This window comes from Pterocles gutturalis, unplaced genomic scaffold (genome assembly GCF_000699245.1).
Source record: "Pterocles gutturalis isolate BGI_N339 unplaced genomic scaffold, ASM69924v1 scaffold9011, whole genome shotgun sequence".
Taxonomy (NCBI): Eukaryota; Metazoa; Chordata; class Aves; order Pterocliformes; family Pteroclidae; genus Pterocles; species Pterocles gutturalis.
The window spans coordinates 25153-45063 of NW_010105458.1; the positions used below are offsets into that span (position 1 = coordinate 25153).

At 41.6% G+C, this 19911-nt stretch overlaps 1 protein-coding gene across 4 annotated transcripts in view; it reads right to left on the reverse strand.

Annotated features, from left to right (window-relative positions):
• POLR3E (polymerase (RNA) III (DNA directed) polypeptide E (80kD)) overlaps positions 1-15552 on the reverse strand; it is a 24892-nt gene extending 9340 nt beyond the window's left edge. For 3 of the 4 annotated variants that reach the window (XM_010087406.1, XM_010087409.1, XM_010087407.1), the window contains exons 1-16: positions 15475-15552; positions 14370-14420; positions 12938-13015; positions 11373-11488; positions 10980-11062; positions 10160-10267; positions 9630-9679; positions 9224-9343; positions 8606-8691; positions 7525-7569; positions 7349-7440; positions 6674-6794; positions 5035-5116; positions 2501-2560; positions 1340-1497; positions 990-1054 (exon numbers count right to left, since the gene is read on the reverse strand). In XM_010087406.1, the coding sequence (XP_010085708.1) occupies positions 990-1054; positions 1340-1497; positions 2501-2560; positions 5035-5116; positions 6674-6794; positions 7349-7440; positions 7525-7569; positions 8606-8691; positions 9224-9343; positions 9630-9679; positions 10160-10267; positions 10980-11062; positions 11373-11488; positions 12938-13015; positions 14370-14420; positions 15475-15510 (1351 nt within the window). In that variant the 5' untranslated portion in view covers positions 15511-15552. The remainder of the gene's footprint in view (positions 1-989; positions 1055-1339; positions 1498-2500; positions 2561-5034; positions 5117-6673; positions 6795-7348; positions 7441-7524; positions 7570-8605; positions 8692-9223; positions 9344-9629; positions 9680-10159; positions 10268-10979; positions 11063-11372; positions 11489-12937; positions 13016-14369; positions 14421-15474) is intronic. The other variant, XM_010087408.1, reaches the window with a different exon arrangement.
• Positions 15553-19911: the final 4359 nt, after the last annotated feature.

Consider the following 19911-nt stretch of genomic DNA (forward strand, 5'->3'; position numbering starts at 1 on the left):
TACCCAGTGACAGGTAGAAAGGGACAGGATGAAGCCCTTTCCAATGCAATCCTGTCCTCTTCCCCTGTGTTCTCTCCATACCCAGCTGTCCAAAGGTGAAAGGAAGGAGCATGTTGGCAGCAGAGGAATCCAGTCTCAATGCCAAAGGAAGGAGCGCCATGTTTAAGACAAAAGCATGCACAGCATAGATGCTATCTTCTCTGCTGTTAGGCTCGCTAATCCTCTCCAAATAACCCAACACCTAATCCTTCCAAGCAGATCAGACACAGGTATTGAAATAGATTCATATGCTCATTTGTCAGTTCTGCTTACGCTCTTCATTGGCTCCAGTGCCTGGCAATGAGCCAAATGCCTAGTTAAAAATCCCTGGAATCTCAGGTTTTCACAGTCTTTTAGGATTACGGAGCAGCTAGGTTAATATTCTCACTGGCATCCATGGTGGAGCAGGATGTCAAAAAGAGACAGCTTCACACCTCCTTACAGCCCCCTGCCAAACACATTCTTCATTAACTGCTCAGCCCTCAACCACATCACAGAAAGCCTAGTGCAAATCAGGGGAAATAAAAAAAATCACTTCATGCATATTATCTTGAAAACTTGAGAGGTGAGAATTACCTGTGTGCTGCCCCTGTCCTCTCTTCAAGAGCTGCTTGCACCCTTACACCATACAAGCTGCCTTAAATGAAGAAGTGGATAACAGAACCAGCTGATTTTATGCTATCAAATAGCAAGTCCCCAGTGCCAAAGAAGTCTCTCTGCTCTGCTACAAGGATGCTACAGTAAGTTTGTGTCACCCCAACATCAGTGATGTTAGTATAGACCAAGATCAGTCTCAAATAATCCAGAGAAAATTGTAATAAAGGAAAAATATTAAACAAAACAAGACCAGCCCCCATCACAGTCAAAACCAGAGAGGAACTCCAGAACATCACCCAGGAATACAAAGGGATGCATGTGCTTCAGGATGATCCAAGCACAATTCCATTTACCTGATTGTGCCTCTTGTTTCTTTGGTGTCAAGTGTTCCTTCAAGAGATTATAGACCTTTTCTAATCTGAAAGACAAAATAAACTATACCAGGACAGTTTCAGTGGTTATGCCTGCATGCAGCCACGCCAGCTTTAGCCATTAGCTACAACACTCAATTTGTCCATGGAGCCAAGGAACAGGAATGACTTGAACAATGCAGTGACACCCCCAACAATGCCACCGCCTGGTGACTCTGAGCGGGAAACCTTCAAGGGAATACAGATAAATTATCTATCAATGTCTACAGAAACTCTGTACTAGATAGTTCTCTGTTTTTAGCATATTCCCCAGAATAAAACAAGTAATTTACTTTGCCTGAATGCCCATCCATAGCATATGTTGCCTCTGAACTATATCTGGATGCTTCTTAACAAAGTCTTCATCATAAGGGAGCATGAACTCCCAACCTTTGTTTATTCTTGCCACAGACATGTGCTCTAGGAAGTCTTTCACATCTTCTGGGCAAAGCTAAAAGAAAAAGAAAAAGCATAAACATTACAGAAGTCAATTTACATAGGACACATGCTGCCACGCAGCAATGGGCATTGTTTCATGAGACAGGAAGAGTTGGGCTGATCTGGTATATATGGGGCACCTCCAGGAATACACACCCAGCTAGGTCAGAGGTACTCATCCTTCTCTGCAGCATCAACACTTTCACATAATGAAAGCACAGCACTTCAGAGAGCAGAAGTGATTAATCACCTGAGAGTCAAACAGCTCATGGCATGTTTTGTGAAGAAAAGGGAGTTTCCAAACTGACATGAAAAGACTCTATTGTGAAGAGAAGCATATTCTACAATGTTGATCTTATTTTAGAGCTGCAGGTCAGACATGCTGCACCTACACACGCACAGCTTTTAAGCAGCACTGGATCTTACATTCCAAAAATAGACAGTCTGCATAAATTGACTTGTGTTTTAACATTTTACTGCATTTTAAGGAAATTATTTTTTGTCCTCTTTATCCCATGTTTTCCATTCATTTGCCAGTTTTAACAGAATATTCAGGTGCCTGAGTTGCTTTACAGCTTTTATTCAATATTGACAACTGGCAAATACTGACAGAAGAGTTGCTCTTTTGTAACACACCCAAACCAGCTGGTGTGGACTGCACAAGCACTCATCTGCTTTGGTGCACAATCAGTCAGCTTCACTCAAACTGTGTCCAGCTTTCCACTGAAACAGATGAGAGGACAAGATGCATTCCAGTGGCCCAGCTACGAGGATAGTTGCATCCTGTGGATTCGTGGCAACTGTGGGAGCTGCTCAAAAGGTTTGGAAAAAAGAGTACGTATCTCTACCTGTTCCAAAGTGAAGGCATGCCTGGTGAGCAACACTGCAAGTCAGCAGTAACGCAGATGCTGTGAACCTAAGAAAAGTCTTGCAGCGGCATCCACTACCCACCTACAGCCAATGCCCAACAGTTATCACCAACTTCTGATATGGGAAGGAAAAAAAATATCACTCACTTTTGTAACTGCTGCCACTTCCTTTCTTACAACCCAGCGGTCCTGTGTGAACTTCCACATCTAGGAATGGAACAAAGAAGATAAACCTAGTAACTGTACTTAGCAGCTGCTTTACTGAAGTTGTAGTAATGACCCTGTTCAATTATGTTACCAGAAAAATGGAAACCCCATTCCTTTCAACAATGTGGGAACAGGCATTTGTCAGACAGGTAGTGGGAAAATACTTTCTGGCCTCTTCTGTCCTCAAATGGCCATCAACACAGTGTCAAAATCTTTGAGAGTCCATGGTTTGCCTTGGTGAACCTGTGACTACAAAAGCAATGAAGAATCTCCTGAACTCAATTTATCTAAAAAAAAAAAAAAAAAAAAAAAAAAAACCCCCCCAAGATTTTAAAAAAAAAAAAAAAAAAAAAAAAAAAATCCCCTGCAGTAATGCTGGGACTCCAGAACTCACACCTGAGGCTCAGCTTCTCACATACCTAATCATCAATATAAAGAAATTCATCCACTTCTGCCAACGTAGGGGCCTGTAGAGGCTGACGACTGTTGCCTTTCCGCAGCACACAGGCCCCTACAAAGTGTCCATTCCCTGCACATCACAGTCACTTATGCAAAGATGGCCTGTCACATACTCGTCCCCAGTTAATGGAAGAGCTAGGTGCTCTGCAGAGCAGCTCCTAAGGTCTAACAACCTGAGAGGCAGCTGCTGAGGGCAGGCTAACAGGATGTATGAGGACTTGGGCAGAACGCTGTCTGACCATGACCTCTGATTTCCTCCTGCCTCCATTTAAAGAGACTACAACCTCTTTTAGCCTGTGTGTATTAATAAAGTTGTGAAGAATTAAAAGTCTCATTACTGCCAATTTCTTCCTCCCCTACGATGTCATCTATGTATCCTTCTCTCTGATTCAGCTTCTCTCTGCCCACAAACACACAAAACCACCACGCTCACTTCAGGCACACGGCATTTCTGTTTTCAAGCACAAGAAGCTGCTGTCCAAAGGAAGTAGATGTATCAGCTCTCCCTGCACACAGGTCTGACGCAGCCATTTCTCATTAGGCTCTTTACCCTCAACTAAAGCCAATGGTACTCATGTCCTCTGAATTTATTACATGAGAATCTGGGGAAAAAAACAGCAGCTTTCAGAAAAGACACAAATTACTTTTCCTCCTCCCCAAAGTACAGCATGGAACAGATGGACACAAGTCACTACTGGCCATAAATATTTTTTAACTTTATTAATTACTCTACATAAACATATAAAGGGAAATAAAGTTCACTTTTTAAGCTAGAACACGTTTTCTCCACAGATGCAATACAGCAGTACATACTATTTCTGAGCCTTATGACCAGACATTTCACTTTGTCTGACAGCCAGAAATATTGATACTTTCTGTTTTCTAACATTTTAACCTTTTCCCTGTTGTAGAGCTAATCAGCAAACTACTTGTCTTTAAGATCAACACAGATCCATTTCTCATGGAAGGTATATTTAACATAATTCAAATGAGAATACTTTATCTTTACATCTTAATGGCTAGAACACTACTGCTCACTTAACTGAACATAATTTCTGGCCCCTAGAACTTTACACACGATGTGTCACCTAGTCTGCTGTGTCCTAAAGATTTACGTCATGGGGTCACACCTGAATCCAGGTCTCCATATGGCAGCATCTTGGGCAGACACCAGGACAGAATAAAAAGGCAGTTTCAACCACCACCAGTTTTATCTTACACTAGTACTGTAATATCCTTAAAGTCTCTTGCACAGCATGCTCCTATTCAGAGCTAAATCTCACAAACAAACTCTGCAAACAAGGGGAACAGTCAGGTCTAACTGAAAAAAATTAGAGCAATGCACTCATCAGCTTCTCTTTGATGAGGAGGAAGCCATAAACTGAATATGAACTTAGGAACCACTTAGGAACTTAATTCTTTCTGTGGTTAGCGAAAATAAACACAATGCAGAGGTTGTTCCTTTTTGCTGTGGTTACGTGTGTGTTTACAAGACCTGTATTCATTTCAACTTCCATGTGCAGCTACTGCTCACAAAAGGTGCCTGGGAACAAAGTCCTTTCACCGATTAGCAGCTCTGGGGAATAAAGTCCTTTTTAAAGATCAACAGTGCATGCTCAGGGAGCACAAGGCTTACCCACACTGCCCTCCTAAGACCTCACAGTCCTGAGCCCACGGAAGTCTATCTGGAGAAACAAGCACCGTATTATCCAGTCCTGGCTCTTCTGTAAGCCCCGCACTGTGGGGGCTATGTGATAGTGGCTCTACAGCATGTATTAGAAAGGGATGAATAGTGTTAATGACACTTGATATGAACCTGCCAGCCAGCCACAATGTCAATCTACACCAACACTCCCATGACAGACTTGTAACAATAACTTCAGGATTAAAGTACAAATAATTTCTTTGGAATAAACACCTTATTGCAGCAGAGCAGCAGTTGTGCAATGCCATGGCTTCTCAGGCAAACTTGACCTGCGTTCTCCTTTAAAAACAACAAACACTTTTATACTTACAACAAAGTCTCTCCCTCTACAGAGCACTTCTGCAGGGACTCCACTATGTGGACTAGAAGTATCTTTTGGGTAGAGGACATCACTGTTAATTAAAAAGAAAGACTGATTAGTTACTAGGTACTCCAGAAAAACAGCACTGGTGAAGATTAACACAACAAACACCTCCTCCCTGTTCTGCAGTTAAATTATACCTTTATCCAAAGCATGGTTTTCATTAAAGGACTAAATATTGGTGTAATTACACCACTGCAATTACACTAGTGCACAAAAGGCTTACACCAGCAAAGCATAGCCTTGTGGCTAGCAGATGCATGCAACACAGCTACCAGCTCTGCTTTGTTCTTGCAAAGCCTATCCTCCCTTGGACCGGTGTAAACAAGATCAGAATGATTCTACAAAATGCTTAGGCTAACCTGATACACAGCCTTGAAGGCAGCATTTAGCTAAAATGCTGATAGTGTGTGGGCATAAGGGGTTTTTATTTCCTTCCCAGCAAACAAGGGCTTAGGAGAACAATACTGCAAAATATCATGCTCAAACCAAACAGCCTTGAGACCAACACTACCCTTGCCCTTGTCGGCTTGCAAGACCAACTGGATGACACTTTTTAGCATGCTCTCCAAAGCCTCAAGGCAACCCAGGTTTGTGATCTTGATCCTACCCAGGCCTAAGAAATGGGTCCCCACTCCATTTGAAGCCCTGATGCATGTATGTGCTTCTCTGTACCCAACCATTCCAACATGCCACATCTACTACACGTGCAAATCCTCCTTGGACTAGTAGCAGAGAATCAGCTATAACATGAAAACAATCTAAATGCTAACATACTGGCTTTTAACTTGCTTCCAGCTTCCTTCTGGAAACAGCAGGAGGGACAGCAAGGGTTGCTGTAAAAGCTGTTCATATTGCTAACACAGGCCTGTATCACAATAGCTGAAACACATCCTGCTAACAGTCTTGGAGTCGTAGCTGGTGCCGCTCATCTTAACACAGAGCTATTCCAGAGACTGTAATTCTCTGCATGCAGTGCTCCACCCAGGTAAAAAAATCATACTGCACTTTAGACCTCAATTCCCAGTGGGATGCTTTATCCTAATAAACAGAAGGATGACACAGAATTCACTTCATGTGGTACGCTCACTCTTGATTTATGAAGTGGTAATACCTTCTAGAGGGTTGCTTTCAGCTGACAAGAGCAGCATCCACTGATGAACAGCAAGGTGACTGCACAAAGATCTTTCTTTGACTGAATTTAGTGAAGAAATAATACAGCTGACATTGGTTTCATTTTCTCTGTTTATATTTTACACTAAATTCAGGACAGTCCTCTCACAAAAGAACATGAGTGAGGACAACATCAAAAACCAGACATAACTCAAATGCAAACACAGATTACGTCACTGCTCAGCCACAATTTTAGCTGGGGTAGGTACTAAGGTTTTATCTTGCAACATTAACCCTTTGAATTTTTAATATCTGACTGCACTAAAAAGCACCAAACGAATCAAGATTTCACAGTACTGTGAGTTAAGAACATCGCTACTTTGGGACACAAGGAAGATGAGTATATAAAATCCATTGTTCTGATCCTCTCCTTAAAGCAGAAAACCATATCCTGTTAACAAAAGATGAGCCATACCTCTTCACCACCCAGTTTCCCTGGACCAGCATTGCCACCTGCTGTATACAGCGGAGAACTGCCGTAGAGTCAGTCCCAGAGCCTAGCAAACTCATCAGATTTGCAAATGGCATGACCTTCACTGAAAGGCAAAATACACACCAGATTAAGGGCTTCTTCAATGCACATGATACACACATAGATTTAGAAATCTAGGATACTCTGATTTCTGTTGAAGTTCATGGTCAAAGCTAAGCATCTTAGAAAAAAAAACAACCCCAACTACTAAGTCCCCCCCTGCACTCTAGTCATCATCTGTTCTAAAAATATGTTAGCGTTGCATCAAAGCTGGTTCCAAATTAATGCATTAATAAAATGAAATTTTTAAAAAATCTATGCCTTTGACAATATTTGGAAACAGATAACCTGACAGGAGAGAAAGCTCCTGAGGCAAAGTTCTAGTAAATTGACTGCAAACATACAGATCAGCAGTCAGATTTGCTGTTGCTGCTCTTCTCTGCACAGCAGGTCTTGTCTTCTTAAGGAAAGGCTTGGGTTTTGGATTCTTCACAGAATCAAAGAGCCAAACAGACTGCCTGGTGGGGTGACAGAACTGGTACTACTAGGAGAGGTACCTTATCTGAGGCAATCAGAAGTCACAAAGTAAAGTGCATATGTATTACAAAAGCTACAAACCATTCTTCATGAGGATCTTAATCTGATCAGCAAGGGGTAAAGTTCTCAGCTGGGCCATAGAAAGCACGTTGCTTGGAGCCACTGGTTTGTCACTGCAGATAAACAAGCAGATTTGCAGCCCATGAAAAAGAGCATCCAGCCAATATGGACTTTAAACATTCTGTACAAACACTTACTTCTCTTCCTCTATGCTTGGAGGCATCAGCATCATTAAATATTCACTAGAAGGAAAGCAAACACATTCTTAAAATGCTTGTCTTGGGACTTCCCAGGCTTAAGTAGTTATTTCTTGCTTAGAGCAATCCTACTTTAGTGAATCTACAAAACAAATATTAGCCTGAAAAGAGAGCTCTCCCCTTTCCTCTCCTATCTTCCTCTGTAAATTCAGTACTAGTAAATGCTTCTGATATTCATCTGCCCAAAGAGAAATAAATGGGAGTCAGAATCCCAGCTCTTCTGTACAGAAGAGGTGTCCAAACAGAGGAACTGCAAGAGTCAATACATTAAACACAGGTGCTCTGACACAGCAGTAAGAGAGGTCATGGGAAGTCCTGTAGACAGAAAGAAGCAGGCCAGCAACCAGCAAAAAGTCTTTTCTACCCATGTAATTACCAGTGTCTGTGAGGAAAGAATCAGATCCAGAAGACTTCTCAGAACACCTAGCACTGTTCCACTGAGATGTTAAATGTTAAGAGAAACCCATCCACACCATTAGACAGTATGAGAGTCTGCCACCTCCAAATTACTTGGGCCAAGGTTGCATCAGATCACAGAGAAGTCTAAGTATTGCCTGCATCATGGGAAGATTCCTGTACAGCTGCAGTCACCAAGAAACAAAACTGAACAAGTTTCAAGTTGTTTCAGGTGTCTCTTACAAATCACAAAAGAAAAGTTTATAAGATTTGCTAACAATGGAAGTTATTGGCTTCAGAGTTTTAATTTATTTCAACCAGAAGGAGCTTTTGTTTTACTTTTCCTTTATGGTAGTCACAGTCCCAATAACGCAGGGTTCTGATAACGTACCAGAGGCCACAGTCCCAAGGGAAAACAACTCGTGCTAATCTCAGTACAGGGAAACAAAGCAAGCAACCTGAAAAAGCTGAAGGCTAGGTTGTTTCAGTATTTTTTAAATAATTCAATTTTTATCATGAATAGAATTATCAAAGAGCAGACTGCTAAAGAATATACCTGCTTATTACTCTGAAAACAATCCAAACAGATTACTGCAATTTCTCTAGGAAGCCATCAAACCATTACCTGGGAGATTTAATTAATTCCGTGTTTTCAGCAAGGCCATGACCTTGACTATATAAATACTGGCGCTCGTGTTCAGAACGGCTATCCTGGAGATGTGGAAAAAAAACATACATATGCTGAAAACATACAAAATACCAGAGCGCCAGATTCCTCATTCCAAACCGTGACCACCCTGTCATTCCTGCACCATTAAGTGTTCCACCTCACTAACTGAGGTTCTGCTTTCACTTTCTTGAATGATGCTCACGTGATGTAGGAACATTTCTGTTGCTAAGACTTCAAGACCTCATATGCATATGGGTCAAACAGGATTCCTGACACTCAGCTGACTGGGTTCCCCAAGTCTTTCTCAAAGTCTAGTTCTTAATCCAAGACCCGAGTGATACGTGTACTCAGACACACCTTTAATGTTTGTCCAGCTCTTGGTTTTAAACCTCTTCCAGCATGGAGACGCCAAAGCATTACCCAGCAGAGGAGGTACAGAGCACTGCAGGGCCTGTTCAAGCCTACAGATTTTGACGATTCCCTGACTCCCATGGACCCAGATTGAAAAACAGTTCTAGACTTGGCTGAGCCTTCAGGCCCAGGCAGCCTCCTCAGCAGCTGGCAGACACCTACCTTGAAGCCATAATAATGTAGATGAACCCAGTGCTCTTCTGCTTGTCTCTTCTGCAGGAACTCATAGGACTGAACACGTCGTTGACGAGCTTGTTCGGTTTCAGGGCGGGAGAATCGTACCTAGAAGATTTGGGCATCATTAAATACCATGCCAAAACCCTTGAAACAACACCTGCATTATTTATTTCGTACATAAGTAACATAAGCTAGGGGTCCTAGCTCAAATGAATCACCCCTTGCTGTCACTGCCATCTTTGTGTACATGTAACAAGGGCATCTTGCTTCCCCCCTCCCAAGTCCAGGCTCACCAGCACTAGCTGAGGTTTCCTGTCCTTTTATTTGGGTGTGAATTGTCATGCTTTCTTGTGAACTGTTGAACTATAATAAAAAGGAAATTTGGACATACTGTAATTTGCTTAACATCATCTTCAGCTTCATCCTGGGATGAATCACCACCTGCAAAAAATACAACAGAATAAACACACCACTGCAGTAAAAGAGCCAAAGCCAACCTCTAACTGTTTATGAGTCCATGCAGGAAGAAAGTGGTACTATGAGCTACATAACCATGGGTTAAATCCCAGCTTGCCAAACTGTGCAACGTGTGACAGCACCACTTTGCTTTTGTGATAGGAGATACTGCTCCCATGAGCACTGCAGTGTGACTTTTCAGTGGCAGTGGTGACACACTCCCTACTGCTGCCCTTTGACACTACCCACCACCTCCTGTACCTCTCAGTCCCCCACACTGTGACCACAAAGGCATTTATGCAGCTACACTAAAACAGTGAACAATCAACAATCTGAGAAATGGCCTTATAATCAGTATGTTGTTGTAATAAACACCTTCAGAATATAATGACTCTTATCAGTAAAATTACTGAGAGAACTTGTATCTTGCCTTCCAAAAGAAAACACAACCCATGGAGCATTTACCTTCATTAGCAGCTTCTCTTTCTCGGTGTTTTGCATCAGCCTTGTCCAAGTAGGTGAAGCTTGGCCTCAGCTGAAGAATTCCATGTAGTGGAGTCAGGTGAAGTTCACCTGAAAAAGAGAATTAACATTGGTTAAAATTGCTTTTTTTTTCCCACTGCACAAGGACAGCACTTCACATTATCTCCCTATCTCTGCAAAGGCGCAGCTTCAATTGAATATAAATATTTAATATAGTAAAATGTAAAAAGGGATTCAAGTGAAAAATTCATCCAGTGCTTAAGGAGTATGAAAGACGAAGACTATTTCTGTTATTTTCCTTTGTGTGTTGAAACCAGATCCTGTAGAGAGCCACATTCTGGCTCAAACCTGAGCCCGTAGCTCAGGAGACCCCTAATGAAACAGTCATCACTGAAGAAAATCTACATATTCCATCTCAAATGATCATCAGATCAAAACTCAGTGATAGCATTAGGAGATGAGAGAGCAAAAAGTGTTGAACAGGAAAATGAGACAGACACAATTAGATTGAGATAGTAGTAGAAATGGTAAATTTATGATACAAACGTGTATTTTTTCAGGCTACCATGCACTGTTAAGATCCTGGAGGCATCTACAAACCCACAGTGTTCTAATACAATATTTACAATTTTGCTAGACCTTCTCAAGGACTCTGGGGATACTGATAAGGAAAAATTTTCCTTTCTTTAAAGATGCATCAGTCAATTAAAACCTAGGCTGAAAAAAAAGAACAAACAGGTCTTATTTTAACCCTGAAATTAGTGTGTTTCACTGATGTGAGGGGTAAGCAAAAGAAACTTACCTTTTTTATAAACAGCAGCGGCATAGCGGGAAACATTACTCGCAGCTTGTGAAGAGCAGAAAGTTTGCTTGTCCATCAGCTTCCTGCGGACAGATGAATGCTGTGAGATTGTATTCTACAGGCAATGTGGCATTCAGATGTTAAAGGTCTGAAAATTAACTCTCAAAATGGAATATCAACAACTGCAGCAAATACATACACTCATTTTTGTTTCCAATTCAGAATTTCTGAAGCACATCAAAAATGTGTAGGTAACTTCCAAGAATACTTGCCACATAACAGTGTCCACCGCACCCCCCGAGACTGTACAGCTGCTTGTTCTCACCAAAGCCTTGTGGACACACATATATCTATGCTCATCACAAAAAGAAGATGAAGACAAAGAGGACCTACGAGGAATAGGTGCTTGTTTCATCTGTACACGTGCCATCTACATTGAGAGCAATCTGTTCCCCCTTGCTGCGACAGTAGTTAGGATTCAAAGTATCAATGGCCATCTCAAGTTCAACCTAAATACAAAAGACAGATAATTACCATGGCAGAACCCCAAATATTTCAATTAAAATTCAATCTCACACCTGCTAATATTTCCGTAAGTTGAACATACATACGTTTTTTCGTGGGATGGGGACATCTGAACAATAAGCTCGAAATATATAAACTCCCATGTAAATGAGTGGGAGCAGACAAACAGGAGTTCTTTAGGCAGCCCTGAAACACACCTTCACTTTGTTGGATACCTTCCCCTACATTATCAGTCTAGTTTAGTTAACACTACAGATCACGTGCACAAGCAATATCATTCCAGCCTCCCCATCACTCAGGATCCATTCAGAATCTCTCAAACTGAAGGTATGTTCCCTTATAGCTTGGGCACCAAGCAGCAGAACATAACTACGTCCTCTTCAGAGGCAAAGGCCTCGATACTGCCAAGTCCAAAATTGCAGCACTTACCACTGACTTCATAGTTATTCCTGATTTACACCAGTCAAAGCACAGAAACAAGCTCCAAACTTATAGTTACAAGGAGAAATATTCCCCCTCTCAAATTTTAAAATTCAGACAAATGTTCAAAAATAAGCATTTTCCTGCATAGCATCCCTCTTTATATACTATAACAACACCACATATTCTTCCGCAGGGTGTGACTAAGCTCTTACAAATTTGTATATCACAGCTATTGCCTCGTTTTTTCATCCCCTTTATGTTACTTGTAAACTGAACAAGTTACAAGTCCCTGGATGAAACAGCAGTTTTACAGGTCTGCACAGGCCTTACAGTGCAAATGCTTGCACATTTTAATAGAAGACTTCCTGCACAACGTGCGTCCTAACTCCAAAATTCACACAAGTACTCTCCTTAACCATTTCCCAGAACAAAATCCTAATATCACAGATAGCTATTTCTGTGTTTTTTAAACAAGGCATTTAAAAATCATAGCCACAGTTTTGGGATACAGTTGCAGGCAAGTACAATCATTCTGGCTTTGGCTATACTTTCAGCACCTTTATGACTCCACTGATTTCAAAAGGACTGCTGATGATTCACAGCCAGGCACGAGAGAAATCAAGACCTTCACCAACACTGAAAGACAGAGCGTGCCTTCAAAGCTGAACCCTTTTCTGAATACTGTGAAGACCTTTCAAATCAAGCTGTATTAGCACAAGCACCTGCAGACTGAATTAGCAATAGTAATTACATTTTCCTGAGTGATTCTATTCTATATTCAAAGAGTGTTTTTTCCATCATGACTTTAATTCCTCTCTTTATAAACGACTCTTATTCTAAACTCCACTTTACAGACACAATGAAAGACCCTCCCGTACCTCCAAGCACAGAGATCTGGTCCTGCAGGTAGCTGCACAGTTATAACAGCTTAATAGCACAATGCACTTTTCTAAGTATATTCTGCACAACATAAAACAACTTTTACAGACTGGACTCAAATGATGACCAACCTTTTGCTGCTTTGGTTTTATCTTCGCTGATAAATGTGTAACATCATCGTAAGTCATGGAAGCTGGACGAATAGGATACTGGAAAACAAATCAATTTCATAAAAATCCTCTTCATTTAAAGATCAAAGAACTTCACAGAAATTAACTCAATCTTCCCCGTTCCCTCACAGGTAGATCCACTTGCCAGATGGATACAAGACATCAAGAAAAGAAATTACTTGACTGATTCATGAGTCATCAGGGGATTTGGGAGCATGACTTAGAAAGCCTGTTGCTTTACCCCCTAAGTCCTCTGCTTCCATCATTACAGAACCCACTTCTGCCACAACAAACTATGACACAGGAAAATGGTGCCACACAGTCCAGCAGAAAAAGAAAGCGTTAGAAGCAATTAAAACCCCATTCCACAGCACTACCTCACTGGAGGGTTATTACCTAAAAGTAAAATATTTGTGGGTTTACACAAGTGTTAGCTAACAAGACATGTGCCAGATGCAGCTTGTCAGGACACCAGACCCAGGTTCAGCTGCATGGGTCTCTCTTCTGAATCAGGACAACGTGGCACCCAAATTAAATCTTCCAGCCATAGCAATGTTCTGCTCAAGAGCTGCCGTTTCTCCAGAACACGCACAGGCCCTACCCTGCCTGTGTTCCTCTTCTGACATGGAAAGGTTACAAAGGGTGAAATATCTGAGCTGAATCTGCCAACACAGACACCACTATTTTGCCAGTGCTCACTCCTGACACGGAGCAAGTGCTGGCATCTCAGAGGCAAGGCCTGGTCTGGCGCGTCCGGCTGTCTCCTGCCACGCTCTGCTGGCACGTGCCCTGCAGAGGATCTGTACGGGAGGCAGCGGGCTTGCCAGTCAGCATCACTGATTTGTAATGAACATTTCATCCAACAGCCTCCAAAGACTTCCCATTTGGTAGATGGGAAAAGTGAATCACAAGGCTAAAACGACTAGAGAAATTCAGTGGCAGATTGGAAAATAGACCTCTACCGTCCTAACATATTTCCACCTTCGATCACTGGTTAGTTTTATCTCCACGACGTAAGGGGGATCTTCTGATGACTCGCACTAATTTATGAATGATGATGTTGTCTTAAATAGGGCTAGTCCTAAATAAATGTTTGTTTCGTAACGATGACAGAAGATGGCTAAAAGACTGCAGATTTATCCAAACCACGATAAAAAGACACCATCTACTATAAGCCCTCCCTTAGGGTGGTTAAAGGCAGTGATTTAATGACAAGTTAGTGCCAGAAATGACCACTCCTCTCTTGGGAATGATTTAATACCAAACGTTTCAACTGACCGAGACCCAAACAGGCTTGCCTACGTCCAAGATCAGCCTGAAGCAGCAAGGAAAGTTACTGCTCTTTGAATTTATTTTAAACAAACTATCACTGCATAAAGGTGAACTGAAATACCTGAAACAGATACAGCTTCTCCAGTAGACTTCTGGCCAGGAATACGTCAATCTAAAAAGCAAAGCAAACAACTTCCATTTTTATTACAAACTCTAACATAAAACACATTCACGACTCTCCTGTCAAAGGTCTCCTCTCTGCTGATTTTGACATGAAATTCTGCAGCTGGCCTTTTTAAAAAAACAAACAAAAAACCCTCACTTTGAGGAGGTAAACAGTGGCTTTAGCTGTGTTTTTTTCTCTCTAAGAAAACTTGGCAAACAAATCTGAAATGAAAGAGGATCTCTTTTTTAAGGGGCTGAAGTGAACCTTTTATCGCAGTTATTGAAAGATGAGGACATTTCTCTTTGGCAGTATGACTGAAAGGTAACTTTGTTACTAGTATTTTGTCATAAAATCTTTCTGTATTAGACAAGAGACACCCACATCCCAAATCTGATTCAATATTAGCATTTTGCCACCAGCACTGAAAATACAGAGATGTTTCATTAATATCACATAGAGAAGCTGCCATTTTAGACACTTCTAGAGATAATCCTGACAATTCCCACTTCTTTTCTCATGGCTTTTTTCCTTCTTATGAGCTTGCCCTTCCTTGTACTTCTGGTGTATAAATTCAGACAAAAAGTGAACATGACACTGTGGCTACTCTTTGGGACATAGCAGTCCTTCAAAAAAGTACAGAATCAGAGCACAACTGCTTGTTTTAGCAGACAGCATGAAACATTTTAGCTTCATATTTAACAGATATTAACTCATTAAAGTAATTTCAATTTTTTACAGCTCTCAGAGACACGCAATAGAGTTACTGGAAACACACTGGGTAGAAGCAAGTTCTTCACCTGTGTTCCTCTTTTGACATGGGAAAGGTTACAAAGGGTGAAAAATCTGAGCTGAATCTGCCAACACGGACACCGCTATTTTGGCAAAATAGATATCACTAGCCTTTCACAACATATTTCCTCGCACAGAGAAAGCCATTGGTTATAAGACAACCACTGATGGTGATGACACATTGTTTCAGCAATGTAAGAATATTGGGAACTAGAATAATAATGTTTAAAAAGCCTCATGTACAATCACTGCTGCCACAATGCACTTTTACCTCTTGTATAATTGGATCATCTTCTTCATTTGCCATGCTAGGATACAAAAAGCTTTTTCTTGGTTTATTCCTTGGCACAACCTGAAAGAAAACAGAAATGTCACCATGAGTCATTACATCTGTGCCACATACCACATGTAGCCCAGAGTATTTGATGAAGTTAACACGGTTCCTTTCAGTGGTAATCTGTTTAGTCCGTTTTTTGAAGGAATCTATGTGTTTGCAAGATCGGGTCTCTAATGCTCTACAATCTTGACCAACTGCCACCAAATTTAAGAGATAAGCAAATGTATCAAAAATAGGTAAATTCTAGTAATTTTCTGAAAGCCAGGGGTTACGTAAGAAAGAGAACACTGAACCAGGAAAGGCAGGCCTTTCGTACTTGCATAGAGTGTGTATTTTATATATTGCATAACTAGAACACACAGGTAGCAGCTGGTTTTCAGCCAGCACATCTACAGTGCACTGGCTGGACAGTAACACTGAATCAGGAAAGGCAGGCCTTTCGCACTTGCATAGAGTATTTTATATATTGCATAACTAGAACACACAGGTAGCAGCTGGTTTTCAGCCAGCACATCTACAGTGCACTGGCTGGACAGTCAGCACGTGTGAGCTATGAAACTGCCACTGCAGATGTCACTGTCACTAAGGACAGTGCCATACAGTTCATTAGCCTCCCTGCTCAGAAAAAAAATCCTTGAAAGCAGATAATGGAGAAAGCTCCTGGCTAAAAAGCTGGAGAAAAAAGCCTGGATAAACCCTGTGCTTGGGACCAGACTATATTCCCACCAGCGAACATGCCGACCCCGATTTCATCCACCTGACGTGTTGCAGCCTTGTTTTCTGACCTACTACTCTTCAGACTGTATTACAAAATGAAAGTTCCAAAATACACTCCTCAGCCTCTCTTGGAGTCCTTTGAAATCATCAGAACAAAAGATTTTACGTCATAAGTACACCAACTCCAAAGAAAATAAGACTCCAATGTTAACTGGGGACTGGGAGCTCTAGAACAAAGAGTCATCAGATTCAATCCAGTGCCAGAGTCTAGCGTCATGCCTGGTTCAGACCTCTGAATAAAAAATGATCCCTCAGCTAAAGCAACAGCAGTTTTTCCCTGCTGAAATCAAACAAAAGGATTTACAAATCATTTGGGATGCCACTGCAACAATGTGAATTACTCCAGATCATTTAAGACACCGTTCATCAGCCAGTACCGGTCAAGATAGGCATAAAAAAATAAGACCTCTCACAAACTGACCAAGGAAAGTTTTAACACCAAAAATAGTCACTCAAAGAAATAAGATCTATGTTTGGGAACTCCCCCCTCACTGTCTTCTACTCCCTGATGCCAGCTTCCTTCTTTGATGGACCTCCTGCAGAGGAAGAAAAAGAGAAAGAGGCAGCATCCAGGATCAGCCGGGAATAGAGAGGTTGCAAGAGGAGGAAGCCAGCATCCATGTTACATCCAAGACAATGGTGGTTTTTTTCAAATACACAAGCCACCACACAATTTAACCAGCTCAGTATATTTCAACAAACATCCCAAAACATCATGGTAAAATACATGCAGTTATCTAAGAAACCTTTCAGAGAGGCCAGATAGGCATTCTGGATGTGTTATTAACATCACTACAAGGGCAAATTTCCAGTCACACAACACCTTTGGTTTATTTACACTGCTTCTGCCATTCCACCTAGAAATATGATTCTGTATTTTTCACTTACAGGTTCTCCACTACCAAAAAAGTGCCCCTCCCAGTACTGGACTGGAATTTTCCATTTCTTTATGCACCAGCATATCCCTGGCTCTTTCCACCATACATCTGTGTTTGAAAATTTACCACTTAATAATATTTCAGATTCATATTTGAAGTAATTTTGTAGAAATGCAAAACCTTCACAGCAAACAGCCACTATCTTCAGTTAACTACAGGCTGGTGCTGCTACTGCACAACCGTATGTGATATCAGATTGATATCAGGAGTGTCTTCTGCAATCAGGCAGTTCTTCCCAGAAATACATGCACCAATGTGCTGTTTTAAAGAAATGAGATTTGTCAGTTCCAATTTTGGTTTCCCCGCTCAGGTCCCCTGGGTGCCCTGACACAGCAGGCTCATGCAAAGCCAGTCTGACAGCTCTGCATGAAATGGAACAACTGCAGCATTAATTCAGGACAGAGCTGATGATGGGAGGATGCCCAAGATGTGCGAGAACATGCAGTAACACCCAGAAGGTGGGAGACTTGGGTCCAAACCCTCCTTCCCTGCCCCCCTGAGAGGACTGAGGACCTTTCCCTTCCTGACAGCCTGAGTGCGAAGTACGTGCTACCTTGTTCTTTCTCTCCTGAGAAAGTTAGTACACTTTCCAGAAGCTAAATTAAGATTCCCTGGGCTCAGGACAGAAACTGAGCCTGAAGGACCTGGTCTCTGGTCCCTCATCTAACCCTGCCTACGTAATTATACACATAATCTCTTTGTGAACCCAGCCGTCAGTACTCAAGCAAAATGTCGTATTACAGAGATTACACTTGTTTCTTATTCATTTAAGGATAAAGAATGACTACAATTCCTTTGATTGGAGTAACAGACTGACCCGTCTATAAACAGGAAGCAGTGTGTCCCAGCACAATTTCTAACAGTCATGCAACTTGAATCTTCTGAATCAGAATGAAGCTTCCCCTGAAGGCACGCAGGACACAACTCTCCATCTACAGTGTGTATGTATGTATACATGGTGGTATTCATTTCCACATGTGGGAATCTGCAAGTGACTTTGATACAAGTAACTTTGAGTTGTTTGATACATCCTTGAAATGAATACAAGAAGGAATCTGGTGTTTAGAACAGGATCCTGAGTAATGACAAGATAAACCATTTAACAACAACGTTGCATCAAGAAGAGATACAAAACTAAATAAGAGTAAATGGTTCTTTCAGAAGACCTTTATTGCATGTTTACAGCATAATATATACTATTTCTTCAGTTACACACACTGTCCACGCGCCCATTCCCGCTATTCTGTTGGTCAGCACACACTGCTCACGCGCCTCAAGTGATTGGTGCTGTTACAAAGCTTAAAATTGACATTGTGATACCTTCAGATCCGCAGCTTTGGAAAGAACCATTTATTTCTGCCAGTCTTGTATCTCTTCTTGTATTCACTTCAAGCACGTACCAAACAACTCAAAGTCACTTGCATCAAAGTCACTTGCAGATTCCCACATCTACATTTGTCATATATATATTTATGACACCACAAGAGTGTCAGAATAGAATTAAACATCAGGAGAGAGCACACATGGTCAGCAGTTTCAAATTTCCTTTTGGCAGAATTGTTTTATTTTAAAAGGGACTTTCCTTTAAGACGCAAATCAAAATACAATGCAAGGTATTAGTATGAATCATTAAACTCTAGAACAGCTTACAGGAGGGCAAGAGATATAAATCTTCTAATCTCTCCTGCAATGTGACCAATGCTAGGACCAATGAAACCACTGATTACCTGCCTGTAACATCATCAATTTAGAACCAATTAATAAAAACCAGTAATCAAGCAACTGAATCCTACCACTAAGTTTGAGCTTAGAAGTGCATTTCAGGTACTAGAGCTATCTTTTCTTATTTTTATTACCAATTACTTTAACACAACTGTAAGAAGGAAAATTGCAAATCTGTGTGTTACCTGACACACTGAGACTTTCAGCCAGGCCTGCAAGAAATACTCCAGCATTTCAGTTATACCTAAATTTATCAGCAATAATGGACCCCCAAAGTGTGAACTGAAATTTGAAATATTCTTTGTATATAATTACGCAGTGCAGGAAAGGCCAGGAGCTCCTGCCACATCAGTGCCTTAATATATAGACAACAAACCAGTGAAGGGAGAAAAGTGTCATCTCCTCAATCTCTACCATAACTTCCTCTGGCACCTGCACTTTCTTCTGTAGGAGGTCTCTCAGTCCAGCCCTAGCAGCAATCCTCTAGCTTAGGGTGGCCCATGGCACACAGTAAAATGGAAGCTGCAAAAAAAGCTGAAGCACCTCCCAAACATTTATGATAATTACAATTTTGACCCAACTATTTACTTAATTTTCTCCTTGCTTTGCTCATCTGCAAGCAGCTTTGCATAGTCATCTTCTGGCGGTGAACCCAAAGAGGGCTCCTCCGCACCAGCACCTCTCTCTGGAGGTGATGTCGCTGAAGCCCATCTTCAGGATTTCAGACGTGATGCATTAATGAGCCTTTCTTTAACACCTCAACATTTATGTAGCAAAGTGCCAGGCCTGTTCTGCCAGGCGCAGGGATGAAGGTACTCACTGCCACGCGATAACTCTTACAGTGCCAGCCCGGACCAGGGCAGGTCACGGTGCCAAGCTCCATCTTCCACGGAGGCAGCTCCACCCGGCAGAGGCTCAGCCGTGGGCCCTGTGC